This window comes from Pectinophora gossypiella, chromosome 3, assembly GCF_024362695.1.
Source record: "Pectinophora gossypiella chromosome 3, ilPecGoss1.1, whole genome shotgun sequence".
NCBI lineage: Eukaryota > Metazoa > Arthropoda > Insecta > Lepidoptera > Gelechiidae > Pectinophora > Pectinophora gossypiella.
The window spans coordinates 14,030,892-14,051,153 of record NC_065406.1 but is presented as its reverse complement, the minus strand read 5'-3'; the positions used below and the strand labels follow the sequence as shown (position 1 = coordinate 14,051,153).

General features: G+C 38.7%; 1 protein-coding gene across 8 annotated transcripts in view; it reads right to left on the bottom strand.

Annotated features, from left to right (window-relative positions):
- Positions 1–2,464: 2,464 nt before the first annotated feature.
- LOC126382066 (FERM, ARHGEF and pleckstrin domain-containing protein 1-like) overlaps positions 2,465–20,262 on the bottom strand; it is a 72,620-nt gene continuing 54,822 nt past the window's right edge. For 5 of the 8 annotated variants that reach the window (XM_050031761.1, XM_050031766.1, XM_050031762.1 and 2 more), the window contains 15 exons: positions 15,564–15,746; positions 14,976–15,069; positions 14,019–14,169; positions 12,600–12,750; positions 12,005–12,075; positions 10,961–11,047; positions 10,468–10,561; positions 9,275–9,412; positions 8,435–8,532; positions 7,709–7,832; positions 6,887–7,030; positions 6,281–6,396; positions 5,947–6,089; positions 5,028–5,144; positions 2,465–3,992 (listed from right to left, as the gene is read on the bottom strand). In XM_050031761.1, coding sequence (XP_049887718.1) covers positions 3,950–3,992; positions 5,028–5,144; positions 5,947–6,089; positions 6,281–6,396; positions 6,887–7,030; positions 7,709–7,832; positions 8,435–8,532; positions 9,275–9,412; positions 10,468–10,561; positions 10,961–11,047; positions 12,005–12,075; positions 12,600–12,750; positions 14,019–14,169; positions 14,976–15,069; positions 15,564–15,746 — 1,754 coding nt within the window. In that variant the 3' untranslated portion in view covers positions 2,465–3,949. Of the gene's footprint in view, positions 3,993–5,027; positions 5,145–5,946; positions 6,090–6,280; positions 6,397–6,886; positions 7,031–7,708; positions 7,833–8,434; positions 8,533–9,274; positions 9,413–10,467; positions 10,562–10,960; positions 11,048–12,004; positions 12,076–12,599; positions 12,751–14,018; positions 14,170–14,975; positions 15,070–15,563; positions 15,747–20,262 lie in introns of those variants that run through there. The other 3 variants (XM_050031767.1, XM_050031768.1, XM_050031765.1) reach the window with 2 other exon arrangements.

Sequence of the window (20,262 nt, the reverse complement as noted above, 5' to 3'; positions counted from 1 at the left end):
TTTTACGGAGCGATCCGAGAAGGTTGTGTAAAAGTGTTCGCCGAGTGAATTATATAAAGTGGTGATAATCTGTGTTTCCATTCTCCCCTCTGATGTTGGTTTCATTATATTTTACAATACTTTACATTTATTTAGTCAGCAACCTAAAGGATCATTGTGTCTAAAGAAGCAAACTGGGGTATTCTTTCGAGAAAAATGGATTAGAGTTGAACCACATCTGGCAGTATCGCATAGCACTTCCCTATGCTTCTATACTTTTCTGTTACACTGCCACGTGCAGTCCCTCTCGCTTCTGAGTAACAGAAAAGGATAGAAAAGTATAGGAAAGTGCGCTGCCAGATATAGTTCAACCCATAAACGTATTTTATTACCTAAACCTGCATTGAAATAAACATGACCTTCCCTTAAATACAGCTTCATAACGGTCTAACGCCTCAAAACATACACCCTTTTAAAAAGGACAACTTAAAAATAATGTGTGACGAGTTACAACGCAAATTCACTAAAAATAAAAATATCTAATACTTTATCACAAAAATAAATATAGCTTAAACAATCATAGGTCCCGTCTGGCTTAGAATAAAGGCACAATAGGCACAGTATTACAAAAATACTACAAGTTGCAAATCAAGTCTCAATTGTGAGCTATTTTCTTATATCTAAACAACCAATTGGTCAAGAAATAATAATTTAAGTCTAATTTTATTTTAAGTTAAACCTGTCATTTTCTTATCCGCTGAAAAAGAAAGGCACGGGTAATCGACAGGTATAACATTTATGGAACAACCATCAATTTTATATACACTTCTCATCAAAAAAATCGAAACACTTCCGTTTTCATTGTTTCTGTCCGAATTTAACACAAAAAAGAATTCATACGATGAAAAAAAATACATAAATGTATAGCTGGCAGTTTGGCCATTACAGTAATAAGCGAAAATTCTAAATTCAAAATTAGAATTTCATTTGTTTATCTTATAAACGAAATGAATCACTGGTTTGAGACAAATGTGTGTTTAGGGTTGGAGTACATTTAGCGTTTAAAAACTAAAAATTGGCGCCTATCCTTAAACTTTTTGTTTTTTATTTCAATACTGTGACTTTGGGACGTCTGAAAAAAGGTTTTTTTTCTAAAACGTATGGATACTTCGCCCACAGAAGCCGCCCAAGTTGTGGCATTGCTGGATTCTGGCCTTAGTCAGCGTGTTGTGGCTGCAAGACTGCATCTAAGCCTGTCATCTGTTCATAGAGTCTATAAACGTTATCGGGAGACTGGTTTGTTCACGCGCCGTTCAGGATCTGGCAGGAATCGGGTCACTTCTGAGCGAGATGATCGATTTATTGTAACAACTTCTTTAAGAAATCGACGCCTTAACGCTTTTCAACTGCAGCAGCGGCTTCGTGTTGTACGAAGGGTGGCTGTAAGTGACTCTACAATTAGAAGAAGGTTGAAGGATCGTGGACTGGTACCGCATAAGCCAGCAAATGGGCCGAAATTAACTGCAGACCATCGAAGAGCGCGCCTTAACTTTGCACGTGAGCACCTAAATTGGTCATACCTACAGTGGAGCAAAGTTCTCTTTTCTGATGAGTGTAAAATTATGCTGTATGGTAACGACGGAAGGAACAAGGTCTACAGAAGAGACGGAGAACGCTATGCACAATGCTGCATTGAAGAAAAGGTCAGCTATGGTGGCGGTTCTGTAGGTATGACCAATTTAGGTGCTCACGTGCAAAGTTAAGGCGCGCTCTTCGATGGTCTGCAGTTAATTTCGGCCCATTTGCTGGCTTATGCGGTAGCAGTCCACGATCCTTCAACCTTCTTCTAATTGTAGAGTCACTTACAGCCACCCTTCGTACAACACGAAGCCGCTGCTGCAGTTGAAAAGCGTTAAGGCGTCGATTTCTTAAAGAAGTTGTTACAATAAATCGATCATCTCGCTCAGAAGTGACCCGATTCCTGCCAGATCCTGAACTGCGCGTGAACAAACCAGTCTCCCGATAACGTTTATAGACTCTATGAACAGATGACAGGCTTAGATGCAGTCTTGCAGCCACAACACGCTGACTAAGGCCAGAATCCAGCAATGCCACAACTTGGGCGGCTTCTGTGGGCGAAGTATCCATACGTTTTAGAAAAAAAACCTTTTTTCAGACGTCCCAAAGTCACAGTATTGAAATAAAAAACAAAAAGTTTAAGGATAGGCGCCAATTTTTAGTTTTTAAACGCTAAATGTACTCCAACCCTAAACACACATTTATCTCAAACCAGTGATTCATTTCGTTTATAAGATAAACAAATGAAATTCTAATTTTGAATTTAGAATTTTCGCTTATTACTGTAATGGCCAAACTGCCAGCTATACATTTATGTATTTTTTTTCATCGTATGAATTCTTTTTTGTGTTAAATTCGGACAGAAACAATGAAAACGGAAGTGTTTCGATTTTTTTGATGAGAAGTGTATATTGCCCAATAACGCGACAGAATTAAGTTGACAGCACACGCCAAATGGGTTGCATATGAGCGAGATGCCTATTTTATTCGCCCGGGTTATTCATTCATTTTAAAATTAACAGTTGTCAATCATCCGTCTAGTTCCTTTTCGGCGGATAAATGAGTTATAACTTAAAATAAAATTAGGCGTCTGCAGGAATCGGGGTCATCGTCACCTTATAGTGAAAACCACTAGTATTCTGGGTACTATGACGACTAATCCATGTTAATTATTTATCATCTTTCGTTCATATTGTTAAGTAAGCACTAATACGACGACACTCCTTTAGATGCATTTTTTTTAAAGGCGTGGTTTTATAAACTGAAACTTCGTGACGCGTAAATTTATACTCAAGAGAGTGACTACTAGTGTGAAATACATCTTCATTTAGTAGTTTTTTTTAACATAAGAACATACCATAGCATCACGTATGTATCCCCTAAGGGGTATGTTTAAGTCCCACGTAATAGGGTTTCTTTTTTAATATACAAGTAAACTTTAATTATATACATTACATAGATTCAGTTTACAAAAACACATTGTTATAACATCAATATTCTTATTTGATAGGCAAGATTTATTATTGCTTCGTTCATGATCATATATAAATATATATTTATTTGTAAATTCATCGAAAAATAGATATTATTTCACTCATCTCGTTTTATGGCACCGATGTTGTATCTACACGTGTTATCTTGATCAGAAAAGAGAAAAAACATTCGAGGTTAAAACCTAGAAGCTCAAATGTAGGCGGCAGCACTGTTGAGTGTTCCTAAATTTTGACAGTTCTCCATACTTCTTCTTTGCGAGTCGATCCAGATAAAATTCATGATAAGTTGATATAAAATGTGGAGCAAGTTGGAGTCTGAAGATGAAGGATGAATTACGAAAAAGAAAAGCAGCCAATTGGAAAGAAGCAGTTTTGATTGAAATTTTTTTCTAAGTTTCTTCTTTCCGATCTTTTTGCGGTTAAACGCTGCGCAAAGGGTTATAGTGTAAAAAATAACCAAAACAATGTGTTTGTTTACTCAAATAGTACGGAAAACTGTCAAAATTCAAAACTGAGAACGTCTGGTCGTCGTGTTCTTTTGAGACAATTATGAGTTATTATTATTCAATAGCAACAATAGCGATATCGATTCGACGATTGAAGGTTACGCAACAGTTATTGCAATTTCAAAAATGACGTCGTGGCTTGTTACAATACAGCCGTGTTTACTTTTAAACTGAAAATTCGATATTCCTAGCTCAAGTTTCGCCGCTATATAGAAGTAGTATCATTATATCAAATAAAATGGCGCTACTACTGCTTTAATATGATTTTCGTCTAAATAGTTTCCACTTAAAATATATACTTATTGCAATCTCGAAATGTGTCTTATTCTGGGTAAGATATTCTCATAGTATTATTATATCATGTTCATCTAGATATCTATGATGTATGTACAATCAATTGTGATGCACCATTGCTGTTTGAAGAACCTCCGTCCATCTGTTGACGAAATTATATTTTTATTAGTAAAACAAAATAGATATAGAATAGATAGTTGCTTGTATAGCAGTAGGAACATGTGACGTCACGCGTTCTTGTTGCCATCTTTCTACCTCAATGTTTTCGGATGGCTGTAACATATAACATAAGCTCACAACAATAATCATCACGCTGGTCAGAGGTGCATCCATTGCAAGATGAACTGTTATACCAACGTGATAGGTGATGAGCCGTATCGCCGCCTATATTGGTCGAGTCAACTGTGTAAGTGAAAATTGCATAATGAATGAATGAATGAATGAAGTGTAGAAATGGTTGTAATATTGTAGGTTTTTAACGAAATTATCTTACACACATTAATTTATATCTAGGCATTATACAACAGAACTGCTGAGCTGACATCCACACACGGAAATGGCGATGGATTGGCCATATCCTTAGAAGACCTGTGGATCACCCGTCCCAACGAGCTCTGACCTGGTGTGCGCGTGGAAAACGCGAAAGGGGGCGGTCCAAAGAGACCTGGCGGCTTTCGTTTAGTTGGTTATCATGGGAGTAAGCTAGAGAGACTGCAAAACATCGCGAGAAGTGGAAACCTGTTATTCGAGCCCTACATTCCAACAAGGGATAAAAGGATTAGAAGAAGAAGATTATAAAACATACGTTCTCAGCGTATATGTCGCATAAATCGTACCTATATAAACAGCCTATATACGTCCCACTGCTGGGCACAGGCCTCCCCTCAATCAACCGGAGGGGGTATGGAGCATACTCCACCACGCTGCTCCAATGCGAGTTCGTGGAGGTGTTTTTGCGGCTAACAGCCGGGACCAACGGCTTAACGTGTCCTCCGAAGCACGGAATCATCTTACTTTTTCGGACAATCAGGTGATTCAAGCCTGAAAAGTCTTTACCAAACAAAGGACTGTCTCACAAAGTGATTTCGACAATGTCCCCATCGGGAATCGAACTCGGACCTCCAGATCGTGAGCCTAACGCTCTAACCACTAGACCACGGAGGCTGTGGAATCGTACCTGTGGTACGTATAAACGCTGTCTGCCCTGAAGAAGTACACGTGGTTCTTGAACTGCAGCTTGAACACGTAGTCTTTGTGTATAGCGTCGCTCTCCGCCGGCGGGCCAACGTTGTATCTGCCGACATAAGTAGTTTTATATGATAACAGACAAAGATAGACATATCTCGCGCCCATAATTGGGTGAAAGCAAAGCCACAACCCACCTAAAGAGAAACAATGGCACACTACATTGGAAGACTAGGACGGATATAATAAACGATCTGTAAGCCTATTTTTATAACTCGGTGGACAATGGTGGAGATCTGTCAAAGATCAAAGTCAAATTATTTCTATAACGTAATTATCAACGTAAAAGTTATAGAAAGTCAATAAGGTGTTTGACTGGGTCAAAGATAAATTATAAAATGCTAACCCAGAAATAGAAGCCAGTCTAACTAATCACATTTTACTTTTAGACTTATTTATGAATTAAGTTTCAGTGAGTACACCGTTTGACCGGTTATATTGATGACGTCACAGGACAGTATTTCCACAGAAAGCCCAAAAAAAATAGTAACTTTAACGCTTCGTAAAAAATATCTTATTTGACTAGGTTGTCAAGTAGCCGATTTTAGATTGATTTTTATTCTAAATTTGATCTTCGACCAGTTTATCTTTAATTAGTATGTTTTGAAAAAATAATTTTGATTTATGACTGATTTCAGAATAGGTCTACTGGTGATAATCTAATATTATTATATAGATAGTTCATTATGTCACATAAGACAAAAAACCTTAGTCGTCTTTTCGATACCGCCGATATGCTTATGATAACATAAAATTTAACTTCTTATTTTCTCACTGTTTTGGAACAGCTGCCACTCTCATAAAACGACCTATAAGGTGAAACATTATTATATTAATATGGTATCCCTTACCCGAGTAGAGGTAGTGAGGCGAGCGGGTTCTCGTCCTGCCAACTCTTGTAGAAGAAGAGCGTGAAGGCGGCGAACACCACCCACAGCTTCTGCCAGCCGTGCGAGTTCTTAAACTTGCGGAGTAGGTAGCCTGACAGCTGCGTCTGAGTAATTACATTTATGTATAAATTTATTAAAAATATCACAAGGAAGAGAGAAGGGGAAGGCCAAGAAAAGTTTACATAGAACAAATTAAAGAGAATGCGCACGTCGTGTCTTGAAAAGCAGTAAAAAAATTGAATGAAGAATGTTACAAGGACAAGAGCGTGGCTCTTAAATGAATGATGATAGTTACCCTCATGGCGAGGTGCAGGTGGTCCCGCGAGAGCGCGGTGACGCGGTGCCAGCACACGTGGGACAGCGCGCCGCCGCCGCCGCCGCCGCCCAGGCTGTGGCAGCTGGCCGACATGCCTGCAAATTCATCATATTAATATGCTTTGCTAGCTATCCGCCCGCGACTACGCAGGGTCCAGCCTACAGTGTCATCTGTAATCCATTACAGATGCTCTACTCAACGTAACATAAACAGCCTATACATGTCCCACTGCTGGGCAAAGGCCTCCCCTCAATCAACCAGAGGGGGAACGGAGCATGCCCCACCACGCTGCTCCACTGCGGGTTGATGGTGGAGTGCGGATTATCTCGATTTTCACAGGGTCCGCTTACTTAACCTGAGGATTTCATAGGTTCGAATTTTTACTGAAGCGACTGTCTATCTGACCTTCCTACTCGCGAAAACCAGCCAAATACAGGTTAGGTCACATACCTCCGAAACGCCTTAAAATGGTGGAGTAAATTAAATAAAGAAAGAAAGAAGAAATATACAAACGTAAACACAAACGGTGGTTTCAAAAACCGTAGAAAACTAATGCAATTGTGTTAGTTAAAGTAAGTTACGAACCTGCATCCTGTTCATACGGCGTGAGCTCAGTGTCGACTTCAACGGGGTTAGCCTTTGCATTCTCTATAGCGAGCTCGAATGCGTGCAGCCAGCCTCCAAATTCTTGGTCGTTGCTCGCGCTCAGTAGGATGTTTACGTCTTCACCTGCAATATTCAACTTTAGGTTGTTAAAACTGGTAATATGACACCTGTCAAATGGAAACCCCGGTGGCTCCGTGGAAACGAGATCAACGCTGAAAAAGATGTGTTGCAGTTGCAGCCATAACACCTTGCGAAATGACGTAAATTGAAAAATGTTACATTGACCTTCAACAAGTTTATCCATGATAATAATTACGTTGAATAAATGATTCAGATTTCTAATTTCTGAACAAACAATGTGTTATGCGTAACAGAGTAACAGAATTTGTGATGCTAAGATGTTCATTTGATAAAACCGTCCACCATCGCTATATGATTGACGGTTAAATCTAATTGAAACCTTAAGTAACTGAGATAACTATGGAAATGCGGAATAAGGACGAAATGAAGCGCATTATTGTTATACCGCCTCTATTTAACGGGGCCATTTTTAGGCGCCCCTATTGCACGGGACTTAAACATAGCTGTTGAGGAGTGCGGAATACTATACACCACTACCTCCTTCCAGGAGGCGTGATGTTATGCTATTAACGTCATTTATAAGTTATTTTTAGGCGGCAACAGTACTTCCACCAAAGTTTATGATCGAAGCCAAGACCAAAGAACTCGTGCGACAAAACACTAAGACGCCACATGTTGAATTGCATGGTAGCAGATTGACAAGAGTAATATAGTGCGTACCAGTAAGTGTGAAGGAGTGCGGCAGCTCGGAGGGCTTGACTTCCAGCGCGTGCAGCGCCAGCGCGGCGTGCGCGCGGAACTGCGCGCCGCCCGCCCGGGACGATAGCACCACCACGTCGCTGAACTGTACACGCGCCACAACATACAATAACGACTATACTACCAACAGCAACTCTGCAGTGCGCTCTCAACCAGCGGCTGAGCTAGGTTTACTCTCCCTCCTCGGACATACTAAGAATCCCGGACATATCGCAAAAATCACTTTGTGATCCCTAGTTTGGTTGGGACCTTGCAGGGTGATCACCTGGTTGTCCTTCTTCTTCCACGATAAAAAAAAAAGACCTGATTGTCCGAAAGTAAGATGATATGTTCTCGGAGGGCACGTTAAGCAGTCGGTCCCGGCTAATATTTTCGTAAGTGTCATGTCGGGGGCCTTTGGCGGCTCAATATAATACTTGACACCAGGGTTGATGGGGTCGGTTACTGACTTCACAACCTACACGAAAAAATAAGAAAACTAACGTTTTATAACTAATTTAAAGTAAGTTATCAATAAAACGTTAAGATTTTCCTGGATACCACTCCAAGAAAAACATCAAATTGGATGTAATGTGTGCGTAATCGTGTCGACCAATAAATGTATGCGGATTAAGTGGTGGGGGCAGCGCTGTCATCTCAAAACCTTCTTACCGCCACTAATGATAATAAATAGCGTAGTAAACTTACCAAGAACACCATCCTCTGCTGCAGCCCTCGCGTCGAATGTTTGTAAACACAGCCTAGTCTGATGAACTCTCGATCTGGGACCAGAAGCTTGTCGTAACCTGCAAAAGTAATTGGAATCACGTAACTATGTATTCTATCGTGGGTATGTATAGAAAACAAACCTGGTGTTAAGATTATCATTGAGCCGCCAATATTGAAGTACGAATTTCAGATTATGATGTGAATATGAGTAAATTGATGAATAGAAAAAGCGGTCTATTGCTCTATTTTTTTTCTTGTCTGTGTACTTATTGATTTCCGTGTGGTTTCTGTCCTGTGTTAAATGTAATGTATTGTCTGTCTGTGTCTGTGGTGTCCCGAAGTAATAAATGTTTCTTTCTTTCTTTCTATTACGGCCGCGTGCTACAAAGATTCTACAAGATCACGCCTATTTCCCGTTGGGGTAGGCAAAGACCACGGAATTAGACTTATTACGATCCTGACACTCCACTATTGCTTCTTCCACTCTCACCAAACACTTCATGCATGCTCGTCGGTTAAGAGTACTCTTGACCTGACCTTTAATATATCCTGGATCCGTTCGCGGTAAGGCCTAACCCTTCTTCTTCCGACCCTACTTCCTAGTTACACCCGTGTCCTAAATCTTTTTCGTAAGTCTGCATTCATTCATTCTCTGTACATGCCCGAACCGAATGTAAAAGATTGTCGGTGTGTATGTGCGTGGCGACTGGAGGCCCGGGTGAGAGCTTTCAGCGCTCCCTATTTGTCCGGCCAAGTAGTTAATTCCATCTGCGGCAAATCTACATTATGTCACGTCAAAAAGAAGGCGACTGGCGGTACCGAGTATGTCCCGCTGCAGCTGGCACAGCGCGGCGTGGTTCTCGGCGTGGCGCAGCTGGTCGCTGGCGTGGCGCGCCGCATCCCGCGCTATCTCCAGCGCCGCGCCCGCCGCCGAGCTGTTGCTGGCGTCCGACAATTCTGCAATGGATAAAGCTCATGACGCTCTTTCAATTATTATTTTTACATTTTTCCTCACCTTATGGTTGCCTGGAAGAAATCGCTTTAAGCGATAAGGCCGCCATTTGCCATGTACTTAATTAAGAGACTTTTTGTAATTATTTATTTTTAGTTTGGTGCAATAAAGTGTATTTGTATTGTATTGTATTGTATTGTATTGTATGACGCTTGGCTTATGGACGCGATGAAATTGTCCGTTTTAGCGAGATTCGTCTGGGACTTTGAATTTAAGATGAACAAGTGAAGGCGGAATTTTCGTGAGAAGGGTAAACTGGAAAACTAGTGTATATATTGGCCTTTATATTTTTTTTATTTTTAATTCTATGAAAACCAACCTTTATGAAAAACAAATTATGGACTGGAATAACAACCTCGGAACCAGTTAAAAGTTCTCACATATAGAAGTAGAATAATTAGACACAAAAAAAGTGTTGTCTTGACAGTAAGTAACGTTGTAATGAAGTAGAGTGAGCACGCGCAATAAAAAAAAAACAATATAATAGGTATAGGTAGGAAGAAGAGAGGAATGGCGGTTACTCCACCGACAAGAGCGCAGCTCTTAAATAGAGAGAGAGAGAATAGGTATAATAAGTAGGTATATTCACAAAGTTGTAATAATAACAATATTACTTACATACCCCCATATAAGTGTAAGTGTGTGTATGTATGTGTAAGTGTGCGTAGCGATAGCGATCGATCGGTCAAGAGAACAATTAATGAGTTGTTTTGGGAAATTCTCAATTCAAAAAATCCAGTAGATTGGGAGAAAAAAAAAATGGAAATATACCAAAAATACCGGATAGACTTCCCATCTATAGTCATGAAGCAGACACCAAATACCAGATCGAACCTTGTCTACTTTATATCAGCTAATATCCAACCACTTCTGAGTATAGACCTTCTCTTTTTCACGCCACCTCTCTTTCCAGTCCTATATAAGTCTGTTTCTTGTTAACTGTTGATATATTTTATTTTTTTGTCTCCATGAAAGCTGAAAACATTTTCTGACAACTTACCTACTGCTAGCCTCTCTAGATGCAACAAGCGATGTAGCGGTCGCAGTAGTAGACAAGTAAGAGGGAGGGGAGAGTTCGCATCAAACGCTGCAATCTAAAAAAAAAAACATACGCCTAAAGTTTAATTCAAATAACAACTAATTCGATTGAGTGTACCTCTCAAATACTTATACACACGTTTATTTTTAATCGTAAGGAGATTAAATTATATAACATAACATAACATAAATAGCCTATATACGTCCCACTGCAGGGTGTTAAGCCGTTGGTCCCGGCTATTAGCCGTAAAACACCTCCACCAACCCGCAGTGGAGCAGCGTGGTGGAGTATGCTCCATACCCTCTCCGGTTGATTGATTGAAATTATATAAAATCTAATTAAATTGAAGTGGCATTCGGAGTTCTGTCGACAGTTTCATTGCAAGATGTGATCGACCTTTGAAATTTGTTGATTTCGAGTCTTGGAATAGGATGTTTAAATTAAATGATCATACCTCTTTTTCAACTTCTGGAGTGCGCCGTCGAACACTCTCCACCATGCCTACTAGTGGACCCGAGCGCTCGGTGTATAACGAATAAGCCTGAAAGTGAAAACAATCATGTAATAAATCGTAAAACTTGAAACAGGTGTACGTAATAATATACAGGGTGTTAGTGACATCGTAACGAAAACTAAGAGGCATGATTCAGACCATGATTCTGAGTCTCTTTCTATTCAGGGATTCTGAATCTCATCACCAACAGCCTATATACGTCCCACTGCTGGGCACAGGCCTCCCCTCAATCAACCGGAGGGGGTATGGAGCATACTCCACCACGCTGCTCCAATGCGGGTTGGTGGAGGTGTTTTTACGGCTAATAGCCGGGACCAACGGCTTAACGTGCCCTCCGAAGCACGGAATCATCTTACTTTTTCGGACAATCAGGTGATTCAAGCCTGAAAAGTCCTTACCAAACAAAGGACTGAGACTGCTCACAAAGTGATTTCGACATTGTCCCCATCGGGAATCGAACCCGGACCTCCAGATCGTGAGCCTAACGCTCTAACCACTAGACCACGGAGGCTGTCCACCACTTTCGAGTATCCGTTAAGATGTCACTAACACCCTGTATACACTCGCTGCTTTAGCAGCCATTTTACATCCCATGTAAATAACAAGCAAACAACAACATGGAACAACAACAGCATGGGAACAAGCCTATTGCCATTAACAGGGAACAAATCCTAAAAATCACGTAAAATCAATAATTTATGATCCAAAGACGAATTTAAGCTTATAAAGAAGAATTTAGAAGTTCAGGGGGGTTATAATGGCCACATCGAAGCAATTTATCTAAGAAAGCAAAGTTGCTATTTGACATTTGTTTGCATTGCGCACTTACTTTTATATGCGCAAATGTCAAATTGCATTGCTTTCTCAGATGAATTGCTTCGATGTGCCCATTTTAACCCCCCAGAGACCGAGTCGAGATTCGACTCCGTGATGTAGATATTACATATTTAACCAAGTTGATCATATATAGTAGTGACAACTCACCTCATACGTATTTGCTAAATAGTCACGCAGAAGTTCTGCTATTCTTTTGTATTCAGGCTCTTCGTTATCTGCTGGAACAATAATTCATATTATTTATTTTTTTTAAATAAAATAGGCTTGCGTTTGACCACAATCTCACCTGATTACAATATTACCCCTGCTATTTATCTTCCTTGATCGCTTCCTATGTTTTCCCAGATTTTTATTATTCAATTCCTACATATTTCTTGCTTATATTTCCTATTATATTTATATTAACTTCCAAACAGTCTCCGTGGTCTAGTGGTTAGGCTCACGAATCTGGAGGTCCAGGTTCGATTCCCGATGGGGACATTGTCGAAATCACTCTGTGAGACTGTCCTTTGTTTGGTAAGGACTTTTCATCACCTGATTGTCCGAAAAAGTAAGATGATTCCGTGCGTCGCAGCGCAAGGTATGCCGTTCATCCTGGCTATTAGCCGTAAAACACCTGAACCAACCCGCAGTGGATTATCGTGGTGGAGTATACTCCATACCCCTCCGGTTGATTGAGGGGAGGCACAGGCCTCTGTGGAACGTAAAGTCTTGTTTATGTTATGTATTTATATTAACTTACCGTCACTCTGCGCAGCGAGACTCCTCTCTAGTTTGGCCAACAGCCCCCCAGCGGGCAGAGCCAGTGGCTCTAACGCGAGGCAGGCGCGCGCTAATGCTGGCACCACGTCCGATCCTGCCGCCGCCAGATTTGATACTCGCGACGACCAATTCTGAAAATGCAATTACTTATTAACAAGTATGGACTGGAAATAAAGAAAAACGAAATGCATTCATTCAGTTGCTATTTAGAATAAAATAGAAACTGTTAATTATAAAAGGACGCCACACACACAAAAACAAGGCAATAACATGATTGAAAATTTTCACAAAACAATTACAAAAAAGCAAGGCGGCGGTGGACGTCGATTTCGAGAATGTCTTAAAGGTTGACTAAGATATTGTCCTTTGCTATTGACATAATAATACGACAATATGACAATTGCAAACGACTGGTTCCACACATTGATATTATCAACACGCGCAACTGTATGTGTAACGTCTGACGCCATACGATTGAAGACTAAAGTAAGACCAAGGAGGGTGAGGTAAGCCTAGCTCAGCCAGTGGATGGGTGTGGAGAGATGCCGTAGTATTTATTATTCCTTATTCTATATTTTCGCTTTAATATACAGGGTGTTAGCGACATCGTAACGAAAACTTTGAGGGTTGATTCAGACTATGATTGAGTCGATATCAAGTGGAATTTTCCATCGCAAAAGTATAGAATTGAAAACAATTTAAAATAACTAAAAAAACATGAACTTTAGGATTGAAAATTCTATTTGATATTAACTCAGAATCATGGTCTAACTGAACTGTTCATTATTTTGTTGCATTTTTATGTCATAAATTTGCATGGCATATATTTACTATTTCTAATAATCGTTACGCGTAAAATGCATTAGGCATGACTATTTACACATAATATAATAAAGCATAAATTCATACCTATTTATGTAAACATGTTGGCGGCCTAGGGGTGGCCCAAAGGCCACCCCGCCGCACCCTTACCTACTAATACACTATGGTATCCATGTTAAATGTGATAAACCTACAAGGATAGGGCAAACATCATTAGGCTTAACAAGCATTATGCTAAGTAAAACAGTATGCCAAAAGACAATTATGACTAAAAAAAATATGCTTAACCGGTTATGCCTAATTAAAATAGGACAAACAACATTATGCGAAAAAAAAAAGGGTCCCTAACTGAACCATCATCTTTAGTATCCGTTACGATGTCACTAACACCCTGTATATAGACAATAGTTACTCCACGGTACAGTCATGAGCAATATAAGGTACTCACTTTAGGACTCTGTCGCACTAACAAATTTGACATTTAGTGTGACTTATAGTTCAATTTTTCAAAAAAGTTAATGTGACATGGTACCAAAGTGTATACATATTAATGCTCGTGACCGTACATGCTACTTACAACGGTGAGCAGTTCCAGGTCCCTCTTGTAAGTGCGCTCAGTCATGAGGAGCTCTTTGGCCACGAAGTATGTGGTGTCGCCGGTGCCGCGCCGCTTCGATATTGACTCCATCGTATTCTCTCGTAGCGTATTTGTCAAAGTTGATGATATGCTATGAGTAATACATTTAAAATCTTTATTTTTCAGGTCTTAGTACTAATGATAAGATGACATATCGATGATCATAAAGAGATTATTCACCTTCCTTGTTTGTTCACCTTACTTGTATTTAGTATTGTATAATTAATGCTATCAGACCGATTTGTACTATGTCTATTTGTGGAAACCTATAATTGGCTCCCCTGCATCGTATGTATTTTTATATGTATATATTGTTTAAAGTAGCTGTTGGTTTTCCGAAAATAAATAAATAAATAAATAAATATTAACAACACGCAGTAATGAATGCTACTGGTAATGCGATTTTCGTAGCAAAGTTTTATTAAGATGTCATCGCATTGTGCGTTTAAGTGCGGGTCGTGCAGCGCGGATAGGTGTGCGGCGTTGTATACGATTTCAAAAATCAGCCAAGACGGGACCACCCTGCCTGGCAGCCCCGGATCTACAGGAGAGTAACTGGATTGGGCACACCTGCTCTGTGAATTAGACCTCTTAGCGGCCATATAAAACTCATACACTTAATTAGTTGTCGTAAACGGCATTTTTAACAGATTTAGGATAGGTATAATTCGGTGGCTGTAAAATAATCAAAAATACTGTATTTTGAGGGGCGCCACTGTGAGGTCTCGCACCTCCTAAATATTTTGCTAGAGCCGTCACTGACGTCCTATAACTATTATTGGATATCTCCTTACCCGTCAATCTACTTCATCGACGGAAATCCCTCCTGACAAGCATGAGACGCCCACTGATGGAGGCTCTGTGCCTTTAAACATTTTACGTTACACCAAAACGTACCTGTTATTGTTTCGTCTATTTAACGTGTCGCATGCATCGCTCTCGCCTCCACTCAACACGTCCATACTGTTTGTAGACTCCGATACTACATTCACTGTAAAAAAATCATATAATGAAAATTAAATGAGTTAACGTACATGTAGGAAAGTGAGTAGAAAGTAAGAGAGAATACTATGGAAGGATAATGAATGGGGATTTGGGTTGTTTATGGTATGAATTTAGGATTGTCTATTATTATATTGGGGTCGGAATGTAAGGGGCAGTTTGTTTTTTGTAAAAAGGAGAAAATAAAAGGAAGGAGTAAAAGTGAGGAATAAGGAGTGAAAATATCACTTTTAATTCACATACATCAAAACTCCATCATCCCATAGTAGAGCAGCGTGGTGGAGTGTGCTCCATACCCCTTCCGGTCGATTGAGGGGGGGCTTGTGCCCAGCAGTGGGACGTGTTGTGATCGAGCCCAACAGTGGGACGCGTTGTGATCGAGCCCAGCAGTGGGACGTATATATTTTTGTCTTTTTTGCCAAAACTACTTGGCCTTGAATGTAATCGTGAGCTTATGTTATGTATAAATCACTCTGTACTTACCAACATTACCATTCACAGTATCACAGCTATTGACTCTATTATCCAAGTCATCGTGCCCGTTCGTCATCGGCCGCGCTAGCGGGGTTGACGCACACAGCGGCGCTGTCCTCTCCTCTGTCATATTCGGAGACATGCACAGACTGGCTGACGATACCGTGTTATCCTCCTCTGGTGATGTCTCGTCTGTACGGAGGAATTTGAGGTTAGAAAGAGATAGCTATATGTGAGTGGTAAATTATAAGGAGACTTATTTACTGTTTGACAAAGAAGAGTAGTAATTAAGGAGCAATTGAACATAATTGATTTTTTTACATAAATATTATCTTCGTTAGTGGATGACTGTGGGGCGTCGATAGTGACTTATGACTGTAGCGTGTTATGACCTGTTTGATCTTGACTTTTGTCAGGATTCCATGTATCACAATTCATTTCCGCTCATCTAGTGTAAATTATAAGTGTTTAAATTATGATAATACAACGGGAAATAATAAAGAATGAATGCAAGTACGGGACAACAATAATTAAATTAGTAGTTACTCAACACCAACAATCAACATGCGAATATAAAAAAAAAACATAAAGAGTAACTGAAAAATGTAGGTGTGTAAAAATCTACGTAAATATACAACTATACACATAAAACCTGGTCTACAATAAAAAAAAACAAATTATTGTCTCACAAATCGATTTGCTCTAAATCAGTAAACAATAAGGAACTAAGAAAAGTACAAAAAATCATGCTTATACATTAACAACAACTTACACGTTTATTCCTGGCAGCTTAATTTAAATTTAGAATAACATAAAGAAAGAATTTAAAAGTAAAATTATAAATAGGTACTTTTTTTAATAATAACCAAGAAGGTTGAACGTAAATGAATAAAAACTTATCATTGACAAACACGTCTTTTACTTTTGTATTTATTTATTGTTTAACTATCCCCAACCCTGAGGGTAGTCGTGTATTGCGGGGATACAGTACACTTACATATAAATTCAAAAAGGAAGAACACTCCAATCGAGACGATACGATAATGGACCACTGGACGATATTACATTGATGGTTTCACACTCTTTCATAGAATAGACATTCAATCTTCCTCACTGTCACTATAACTTATTATAACTAAATACTAAAGCTTTGCATCCACTAAAGCGGAATCAGCCAACATTGCGTATGTAATTCGTTATGATTATAGAAATGATCAGTTTTCCAGCTAGTTCCATCATTATACGGAGATGGCGCTCACATCACTTTAGTTAAACATTGTATGGCCATATTCGAGGAACGTTATCCTATAATATAGTAACTACTAATTTATTCATAAGAAATATTATTTCTTTTCTTATTAATTAATAAAATAATAGCGAATGATGCAAATAATTCAACTGTTCCCTTTTGTTTTTGCACCAAACTGTGATAAAAGTTTTCTTGCCACTGGTTGCCCGGAAGAAATTGCTGCTTAGGAATAAGGCCGCCAGATTGTACTGCATCTTTCGTCCATGTGTGTAAAACTTGTGTTGTATGTTGTGTGCAATAAAGAATGATATATTTGTTTTTATTTATTTGCTTGAATAAAAGAGTAAATTAAAATATTTTTATAGCATCACTGTTAATGTCATAAACAAATGACATGCACGATCCATGGTTTCGACACAAACACCTTACAAAAGGACATGGATATGGACGCCGTTTCTTTTTTATTTTTACTAAATCTACTAGAAAACTGCTCATTGTTATGAATCATGATACGAGTAGCAACGTCTTCTGACGATCCGTCTCCGCGGATTTATCGAGTAAAAACTTATAGGTCGACAAGGATTTTTTAGCGCATCGGTGAGATTAACAGGAGGGCGCTGGAGTGCTGCATCTCCGTATATTCTCCGTTTTAACCACCGTCAAAAATGGTGTTTTCATAGGATGCTTTATTAGTTCCGATTTTGACCACGCGCCAAAATATACTTGCCGGTATAATAGTTCTGCAGGGTTCGCTTCGATTCTGCTCCCGTGGACACACAACTTATACGACTCACAATCATCATAATAATATGTGACTAAGTACTGTTTGTCAGTATCAATATTACGTAATGTATTAGGTAGTGTGAATATGTAAGCTACAAAGGTCAATACTATCAGTCACGTTTAACAAAGTCAACTGCTTTCCGATTTTTCTGTAATTCTGTATGTATTTTGAAGAAGTATTCATTTGTAACATGAAGCAAGCAATCCCTTCGTTTTATTACCGTATTTCCTTGCCACTTCCACGTTTCCCTAACATAACTACTTGTATCCAAATGTTAAATGCTGACCAACTGCAAACTGTAATACCATTTTTATTGCGAATAAATGATTATGAATCATGGATTATTTGGCTAAATGCGATACGCGAAGCCACAAATAAAAATGTTGTATTCGCCCAGTAGTCCATGAAGTGACGTAAAAGAAAAATAAAATTACAGTCTATTCGGATTGTACACGTTCAAAAGTCGAATTACTTAATGTCTATTACGATAAACCATAATATTTAATATCGTTATTGCACTAACTAGTGAGGTGGACAACCTCTTAATACTAGTCTAAAATTGCTTCGTGCACACCGCCACACATAATTCCGTTAATTGAACACTATACAGCCTGTTTCATGGTATCTTTGGAACTTAATATAATAAAACTAAAATATTTAGACTGTATACATAATTGTGGGGAAAAATGGGATTCAAAATGTTCAGTCTAATCGTGAATTTGGTTTTAGAGTCAGAACCATAATCTCGCTACTTTCGAGAATTATGTGGTTCGAGTTGTTACGTGTTAGAGACTTGTTTTGCCGTTTGCCGAGCGTACAATGTATACGTGTTGTACAAATAAATGAATAGTATGTCCTATTCTTCGCAATATCTGTGTTATATACTGTCTGTTGGCACTTTTGTTTAAGTAGACTGAACATTTTAAAGTATTTCTTACATAAATGAAATCTTACGCAAGTACAATCTTCAGTAAATTCGGACAACATTTTACAGGAACATAGGTATAATTTTTAAATTGCTGTTAATACTTATTGCATTTCCACTTTTTTACATTCTGACGATTTTGACATCGAAATGGATTCATCAATATATTTAAAACATTCTAAGCACAGTCGGAGGTACATCCATCGCTATCTGAACTAAGAAGTACCCCTCACCGAATTTTCTGCTAATGGACTAATGTAATTAAATATGTATGTAACACGATTCTACAATTTTCGAAACAACAGCGAGGTCTACATGGTAAGCGCGGGGTTGCCGTGCAGACCGTACTGGATTACAACAAGCCCATTTCCAATACAAAATCCATTTAAGATGTCAACGCCGTCTCGCAACACAATTGACTCCCATTCCGACCAAGAATTTATTCTCTAGATGAAGCGAGGAGTTCAACACATCCATACTATTTACTAACTACTGGCTAAGGGAAGGGGCACATTTATTTCACTTTATAATTACTGCAAATTCCTCTAACCCGATTTTGATGCGCTTCGCGTCACGTTTGTCTCATTGTTATTTGTACAAGTCCTGTGTGTAATCAGTGCATGTATACTATCAAACTATACGATAATAGTTTACAACTAGTCAAATGAGTTACTTTTTACTAAACATCAAAACACGAAATTACTATGGAACATGTATGAAAAAGCAACCTGTGACGTCATATAGAAACGTGACAAAATGTCGCATTTAAATTACATTTTTCTTTATTAAAATTCAAAAACAAGTTAAATAGAAATAAAAACGTTTTTTCCACCTTTCGATCTTTTTTTATTTAGTAATCAAATTTTCATAATTTATCTTTGACCTAGGAAACTACCCAATTCTAAACATAGTTGAATTTGAAGGTCTAGTTCGTCTTGCGAGATTATCGATTAATTGTTGTGTAACTTGGAATTTGCCTACTGCCTTTTTTGGAGCCATCTCCTACTGGAGGTTGGCCATTACGGCGGTCTTCACATTGTCCACAGCCGCAAGAAACAAGGATTTAGTGCTCAATCCGCACCACTCATGGAAACTACTAACCTTAAATGACTGAACGATGGATGAATGCAAAAAATAACAATGAAACAAATCCGTCTTGCACAACCATAATGCTATTAATTTAGTGTATATCCGTTTAACTACACGTTTCATACATTATATAGTCCTATTATGTATATGAAACAAAGAATGATAACAGTACAATACCAGACAACCCCTCCATCAGCTTGGTTACGATCAGACATTACAAATATCAAGTTCTTTAGCCTTGTTATACCGTATAAGTATGACCAAATGATCTTTGAATTTATTGAAATAAAAAAGATGGCTATGTAAGAAAATATTAGAATTGATATCACTCGCACGCGTACTCAAATTGTAGAGAAAACACCGTTTTGGAAGACGTAGATAAGGAAGGAAGATACATAGACTAGTAGAGTGGAATACCGTTTCAATAAAAACAAAAAATATCTAAGTTCACCTAAAAGCAAGGCATCTTTGGGTGGCCACTACCTTAGATGAACAAACTGATTATTTTTCATGGGATAGAAATGTAATTTAAAATTAATCTCATCATCTTTGTAACCAAGCCGAAGGTACCTGAATAAATAAAAGTTCCAAAACAATTATACCATTTGACACAGCTAATCGTAAAATATATAAGAAAACAGCTTTGGCTTAAAGTTTTCAA